This window comes from Notothenia rossii, assembly GCF_949606895.1.
Source record: "Notothenia rossii genome assembly, chromosome: 1".
Taxonomy (NCBI): Eukaryota; Metazoa; Chordata; class Actinopteri; order Perciformes; family Nototheniidae; genus Notothenia; species Notothenia rossii.
In genome coordinates, this window is record NC_136912.1 from 58,103,147 (window position 1) to 58,110,995 (window position 7,849).

At 39.3% G+C, this 7,849-nt stretch overlaps 1 protein-coding gene across 2 annotated transcripts; it reads right to left on the reverse strand.

Moving 5' to 3' along the window:
- Window positions 1-816: 816 nt before the first annotated feature.
- Window positions 817-4,736, reverse strand: LOC307025151 (uncharacterized protein). Of its 2 annotated transcripts, none has more exons than XM_079659766.1 (3): window positions 4,270-4,736; window positions 3,668-3,846; window positions 817-3,280 (listed from the first exon to the last, which is right to left on the reverse strand). In XM_079659766.1, the coding sequence occupies exons 1-3, from the start codon at window positions 4,731-4,733 to the stop codon at window positions 2,604-2,606; spliced, it is 1,320 nt and encodes a 439-aa protein (XP_079515892.1). In that variant the 5' UTR covers window positions 4,734-4,736; the 3' UTR covers window positions 817-2,603. The 2 variants fall into 2 exon arrangements, with proteins under 2 accessions (XP_079515892.1, XP_079515891.1); XM_079659765.1 differs by having other exon boundaries at window positions 3,668-3,906.
- Window positions 4,737-7,849: the final 3,113 nt, after the last annotated feature.

A 7,849-nucleotide genomic window follows, 5' to 3' on the forward strand; every position in this document is an offset into this window, starting at 1 on the left:
AGAGCCTTGTTTACATCTGCCATCTGTGTTCATGTACACAAAACAAAGCCAGAACCCAAATGCATAGATGGACAGGTAAGATTAGAGTTGACATCCTCTCAGTCGTTTTTTGTTTTGTTTTCCTCTCTTGCATAAGCTTTGGTGCCTACAGCTGCTGTTTTGAGATATGGATTAGTCTAACTATGAATTTCTGCTGTTACTGTAGGTACCATAGGAAAAGGAGGAGAGCTGACACTGCAGCAAATCAAGGTGTTACTTCTGAAACTCCAGAACAAGAATGCAGCATGGATCATTGTCCTGGTATGAACATATTTATGAATATATGAATATATCATCTTACAATTAACTGATTGATTGTCAGGGTTCCCACCCTCACTGAAAGAGTCAGTGTGCTCCTAGTGTGTGTGTGCTCCTGCCAGGCCCACTGCTCCAATTGCTATGTCTGTGTGCGACGTGTACACTGGCCCCTGGATGGGTCAAATGCAGAGGAAAAATCTCCCCCTGGGATCGATAATGTATCTTCTCTTCTGTCACGGAAATGTTTTGAAAATTCATTGGTAAAAATGTGTGAGAACCCCTAAATTGTGAACTTGTTTGCATTGGTTGCAGCACATGCTAACTTTTCACTTTTCTATATTAAAGCTGAAGAGGATATCCCAGTTCTAAAGAGAGAGTACGATGATCTGAACCTGAGATACAGTCAACTTCGACACACTACGAGAAGAAAATGTAAAGCTGAAAGAGGAGCTGCAAAAATCTACATTCTCTTACACCACTGTTAAGTGCAACATTGGACAATTGATTTTTCTCACAGGACTGACCTCTGTGGTCTTTGAGTGGCTGATTACAAAAATGATGGGCAGCGTAGAAAGAATTCACAACAAACTTACAGTAGAGGACCACCTATTGATTATATTGATGAAATTAAGGTTGGGCCTATGTAATACTGACTTGGCTTATAGATTTCAGGTATCAAAAACCACCTTATCAAATATTTTGCGGAGCTGGGTCCCTGCTATGGCCTTGGTCCTCAAGCCACTCATTAAATGGCCAAGTAAGGGTGCAGTACTTAAAAATATGCCAAAAATATTCAAGCGCAACTTTAGAAGATGCCGGTGCATAATAGATTGCACAGAAATGTTTATAGCTAGACCAAGTAATCTGACTTCCAGGGCCCAGACATGGTCAAACTATAAACACAACAACACCATTAAATATTTGATCGGCATCACTCCAGCTGGTGCAATTTCCTTTCTGTCTCCTGGGTGGGGTGGACGGGTTTCAGACAAGCAGATCACTAAGGAGTCAGGTTTCCTCAAACTTTTGGAGCCTAGGGATGAGGTTTTAGCAGACAGAGGATTTCTGATCAGAGACGAGCTTGCGGCCTATTGTGCAACCCTTCGTATCCCTCATTTCACAAAAGGAAAGAAGCAGCTTTCTGCACAGGAAGTGGACACATCTAAAAAACTTTCTCGTGTAAGGATCCATGTAGAGCGAGTTATTGGTCGGTGGAAAAACTTTAAGATTTTACAAACAGTTATTCCTTTGTCGCAGGTTGACATACTAGATGATGTTGTTATTGTATGTGGTGCCCTAACAAACCTCTGTAAGAGTGTTGTTCCCAAATGAGTTACACATAACCATGTATGACTTATAAAGTGATTTTACATTTGTAAAACATGTATATAGGCCTACTGTACTTAAAACTTAATGCATTTTAATAAACCTCCCCACATTGGCTGCCACTGGTGTGTCTAATGGTCCTTTCCCCCCCAGATTATCTCAACAATTCAGAGTGAAGTATCACATTTATTTGTAATGCTGTTACTAACAGAGTTTCATTCCATTCAGGTGCCATTAAAGTGCCACTAAAAATTAACAACATAAAAAGTAGGAGTATGTACAATATATTAGAATCAAACTGGTTCTGTATGTTGTAAACAGTAAATAATAATTTTAGGTCGCAAATTATCTCTATGGATACATATATAGCATTACAGAATAAAACTTAAAAGATCTTGTTGCACTGAAGTGCATCTAGACACAGCTGTCAATAACAACATCAAATGTAAAGAAAAGGCTGATGATGAATTCATTGTTTCAACTGTAATGCAACTTTAACAACCAGGGAAAGACAATCCATAACCGACATCTAACACCATATCTGGTCTCCTATCACAATACAATACATTATATTGCCCACTCCTACATGAAGGCATTCAAGCCTCAACTCTCAGACATTTCCTACATAACCATGTTGCTGGCTTCCTTTTTATGTGTGCACAACTGTAGTGAATGTGGTTGTTGCATTTGACACAGATTATCATTTTACCAAAATCTGGCCTTTCACAGTATTCGCAGGCTCTCTGTGACACCAAGACAGGATCATGTCTTCTTGTCAGTAATTCAGGCAACACACTCGAGCTAAAGAACTCATGTGCTTTTGGCAAAGCCTCCTGCAGAAACTCTTCATTTCTTAGGATACGTTGCACAATGAACTTCTCCTTAGTCCACAACACAAAGTCACAGTAGCTAACACCACACACAAACATGTGAAGTTGAGTTTGATAGTAGTATGTGTGTGAATGTTTCAAAGAGAATGACTAGTCCAGACAAAACTGCTTGTCTTCTGTACATCCTTGAAGGCTATTCCTGTATTTGTAGGGACATTTTATCTCTACCACCCCTTTGCCACAGCAGGAACATCTTGCTATCCCATCTGGCGATGATCCAAGGTGTGGCTCAGAAGGTTGCACTACTAAGCCACATGAGCTGATGCTGAAATCTGGATGGCTTTGGGACATAAATGCAGTGTAGGCTTGTCTTGCCGTTTCCTCCATGTTTTGACCCCAGAGCACAGATGGGACATTTAACTCTGTTTTGTTGTACTGCATTATATCATTTAGGTATGTTTTGCTGATCTTGTCAGTTGTGGCTGCATGGTGAAATGTTGTGCTTGTGATCCGACCAGCCCTATAGGTGTGCCACTCATTTGACCTTGACTGTTTCCGTGTCACAAATTCCAGTTTCTCACATTGTTGAGGTTGTAGTGTAGTTTTTAGTTTGTGAAATGTATCCTCACATTTCACCTTCATTTCCTGTGGTGAGAGTTCCCGGAGTGTTGCATCAAATAAAGCAGTCAAGGGCTCAGGTAAGTCTAGATGCTCCTCTGAATCAGTTTCAGACGATGCAGTGTCCGTGTCACTGTTTTCCAGGCTCGTCAGCACTGCAGCACCTGGGTTCACATCCAGCAGTTCCCGGATGTCATCATCTGTCAACACTGATAATAGAGCAACAAAAAGACACAATTAGTGTGCTGCATAATGTTCACATTTTAAGAATAATGACTGAATTATTCTAAAACCAGACCAGTTAAGCTGTAGATAACAAACAATCTAATTTCTAGAATCAGTAATCTGAAGACAAAAGGACAGACATATTCAAACTAACATAACAAAGGATACTGAAACTATTCAAACTGAGCGTGTATGTTTACAAAAAGTCATGATGCCACATTGGTTTGTTGGCCTTTTCATCTCTGCATCACCAAGTAACACCTTTCTCAGGCTACATTATGGTGTCAAAACACTGAGGAGAAATCCTGAGAATTAATTAAATGCACTATGGTAAAAGGAAACTTATCTAGGCTCTGTCAACTATTACATGCCTCTGGGTGTGATACTATTCTTCCTAGCAGATGTTGAAGCTGCTGGAAGTTGCCTGCCAAGCCTCTTTGGTTTGTGGAAGCTGATTTCCCTCAATGGAGCTGGTCTGACTTCTTTCCTGCTGATGTCTTTCCACATGCACACTCCAGAAGTAACCGCTGCTTTCTCTGTCCTTCCCATCCTAACATATAGCTCAACTTTGAATAATATTGCAGCTGCATGGCTGCAGCATGACCCAAGCCTGAAATTTCACAAAATCATAATAAACATACTGGGCTTGAAAGTAACATTTGCTCTCAGACAAATCTCGGCTCTGGCTATGAAGTAGGTAAACATCTAACTTACTAGACATGTGAGTATCCTAAGCTTAATCAGGTTTTGAATGTAACTGAATGATATTGGCTGCTGAAATTTTGAACCCTGTTGTCACTGTGTTGTTGTTCATGAAAATGTTAGTTTCAAACCCTGGTTATGATGAGAAAGTTACAGGGCAAGGCATACGATTTTTGATATGGAAAGGAGAGTAATATCCAGCTGAAAGGACAGTAACACACCCCTGAACTGTTACCTACAAGCCCACAACACCAAATAATAGGCTACTTACCCCGCCATACAGGTGCAATTCGCTGTGAGGACGTGGTTTTCTCGTTGGTTGATTATGACCCAAGCCTCATACATCGTTGTCTTGTGTCCTTGTCTTTGACTAGGGATAATTTCTGATCTCAAAATACAAAACTCTGAGTCTATGTCATGGTATTTGACGTTCTGTACATGACCGCAGGCAACGTATTCGTAAGCATCCACTGATTTATAGGCTCGTAATTTCTCTCTGGTGTACACGCCCGGTTTCTCAATTAAATAGGTATATATATCTGGCCACTGTATATTCGGCCACTTGCTAACGTCTTCAACGCACTCATCAATAGAACACGGATCTGGAAGTCGGACACCATTTGTCAAAGTCAACTTGTTAAGGTAACATTCACGATCTTTAGTTGATAATCCCCTTGCGTAGCTTGACAAGCTGTTTATCTCTGCCATCCTTCTGTTGCCACCATGCGCGCGCATACGTTCTACGTCATCATTGTATACAAACACAAAAAGGGTAAGATTCCTACGTTTTTTTTCACCATTCATTCCAATGGCTGGCGTCTATGTCACGTGATCTTCACATTTCTCCCTGCAGAAAAAAAAAACATGGCCGAACTTCATTTTATTCTCGGTGTAAAATGCCTAGTTTAAAGTTAGTTTGACCATTAAAATGCGTTTTGATGTCATTTGATGCGAGAAATATGAGTTGTTATTTCAGATTATGTGTGCAGTGGATGTACATGATCTTTAGTTTGCTAGTTATTATGAAGATTACTTCAGGAAATTGTGTTTATTCAACGTTTTCATTGTTACCAAGGTGGTTGCTAGGGACGCTGCTATCGATATTATTTCTGTTATGTTGTGTAAAATGGTGTTATCTTTATTGCTACCCCCTTCCCCGTCAATGTTGGTCCACAGCGCAAACGTATTAGTTTAACAAAATCCGCAATTGTGGCATAGTGTGGTGCCGAGAGATGGGAGTCGGAGGCGGGGTATCAAAGGTACAAGCTAGACTTTTATTTAGCAAAAACAGACCGGCGGAGACAGGAAGTTCGGCTCACTACCCCCGCCCCCCCCCTCCTTCCCCAGAACTACACATGCTGGCTATTGTGTTTCGCAACATGTTCTCTATCTATGGCACGTCTCTACTGGGAGTTGTAGTTTTAAAAGACGTTTTCATATTTCCCATAATAAGAAGTTGCCACTATTAAACTGTGTACATCCCTGGAGGTTCAGGGGATAGGAAACACTCAAATTTAAAACATATAATTAATAAATGGGTGAAAATAGCTTGTGCCCATAATGGGCAGCATTAATATATACCCACATGCCAGCTAAGGTCAGAAGAGCTTTATTTAAAAGGTGGTCTTATGTCTGTGACCCCTCCTGTTGTTAATTGATAAGCCTGAAACATGCACTTGTCAAGGTTCAGAGGCACATTTTGCAAATATGGCAGTAGCCATCGATCATCTTAAGATAAGATATACTTTGTTGATCCCAAGTTGGAAACATTTGCGTTACATCAGCATGTATAACAGTTGTAAATATGCAGTGGTGTTTATTTGTAAATCATTTAGTATGATCACACAAATTCTGTGTTTCATATTGAATAATCCTGTGTTCTTTATTTATTGATTGTTCAATATCTGACAAGGCCGGAGATGAAAAACTTGGGTCGTAGGTTCCTCAACAGTGCATCAAAAGACATCTATCAATATTTGTGTATACCTCCACCATTAAACTGTCATATTCTGCACATTTCTTATACTATATACATACATCTTATATAAGAGTATAATACATATGTATAATATCAGTTAAAATAAGTGCTTCAACATAGTTAACATTGCTGGAGGTATACACAAAGTTTTGCATTCATTGCATAACTACACTGTTTGTGTATATATGTCAATAAACCTTAGAAAATCTTGAAATCTTGAAAGGGATGTGCAAAATTGTCATTATATACAGTCTTTAATTAACTATTAGTAGAGAATAACGAGTAATGAATATACTTTATAGGGATCCTATTAATATCTAATAATAAAAATAATAAAATTCAATAACTGGCTTTAACATTATTCACCAACGGATCTATGGGTTAAGGTATTGTTCTGCACGGACATTTTAGTGAGCCAGACTTCCTGTCTTCGCCGTTCTGTTTTTGCTAAATAAAAGTCTAGCTTGTACCTTTGATACCCCGCCTCCGACTCCCATCTCTCGGCACCACACTATGCCACAATTGCGGATTTTGTTAAACTAATACGTTTGCGCTGTGCACCAACATTGACGGGGAAGGGGGTAGCAATAAAGATAACACCATTTTACACAACATAACAGAAATAATATCGATAGCAGCGTCCCTAGCAACCACCTTGGTAACAATGAAAACGTTGAATAAACACAATTTCCTGAAGTAATCTTCATAATAACTAGCAAACTAAAGACCATGTACATCCACTGCACACATAATCTGAAATAACAACTCATATTTCTTGCATCAAATGACATCAAAACGCATTTTAATGGCCAAACTAACTTTAAAATAGGCATTTTACACCGAGAATAAAACGAAGTTCGGCCCTGTTTTTTTTTTCTGCAGGGAGAAATGTGAAGATCACGTGACATAGACGCCAGCCATTGGAATGAATGGTGAAAAAAAACGTAGGGATCTTACAATTTCAGAGACGTTTTTGTAGAAATACTACGTCCTACGTTGTGGACCAACGTAGTTATTACACGTTTTTTTGTGAGACTGGGTTGATTATCCATCTAATTTAATCTGTTTGCTAACTCTGATTTTAGTTTGAGAAAATCAGTATGGCAAGCAACGTGTGATAACACAGTATATAACAGTCTGTGGTGTACATCTGTGTTCCTCCATCGGTTTTATACTCTGTCATCAAAAGAAAATCAAACAGAGGGATTGTTGCTTTTGATGTGAACAGATTAAACCATCAAAGATTTTAATTGTTTCTAAAACGCTTTCAGATCTTTAGTATTCCCTTTGCTGAGACTGTCTTCCATCTGTCTCTCAAACGCTGTACCATGAAGGGGGAGGCCACTGACACACACACACACACGCACGCACGCACGCACACACACACACACACACACACACACACACACACACACACACACACACACACACACAAACACACAAACAGAGGACTTAGATAATTATGCGCTGCTCATTCATTAGAGGCTAAAAGTGCTGTTACTCCAATTAATTCATGATCTCAGATAATGATTCACTTTTAAAGTCTATGTATGATCTAAGGAAAAACACTCCACCTTTGACTCGTCATATTAGCATAGGAGTTGATGAAGCCCTGATACAAAATGACCCTCCCAAAATAGACATGTTTCTTTCAAAGTATTGAATGAAAAAACTTGTGAGTTAATTATTAAACCCGAACAAACATTAGACTATAAAGACTGGATCTAGAGGAAACAGCTAGCCTATAGCCAGCATGGACATCTGGCCCCACAATTGCATGTTTTTCATCTATGTTCATGTATGGATGGATAAACCAAACACAAAATGTTACATAAATAAGATAGATAAAGTGTTTATAGGAAAGCTTTAAATT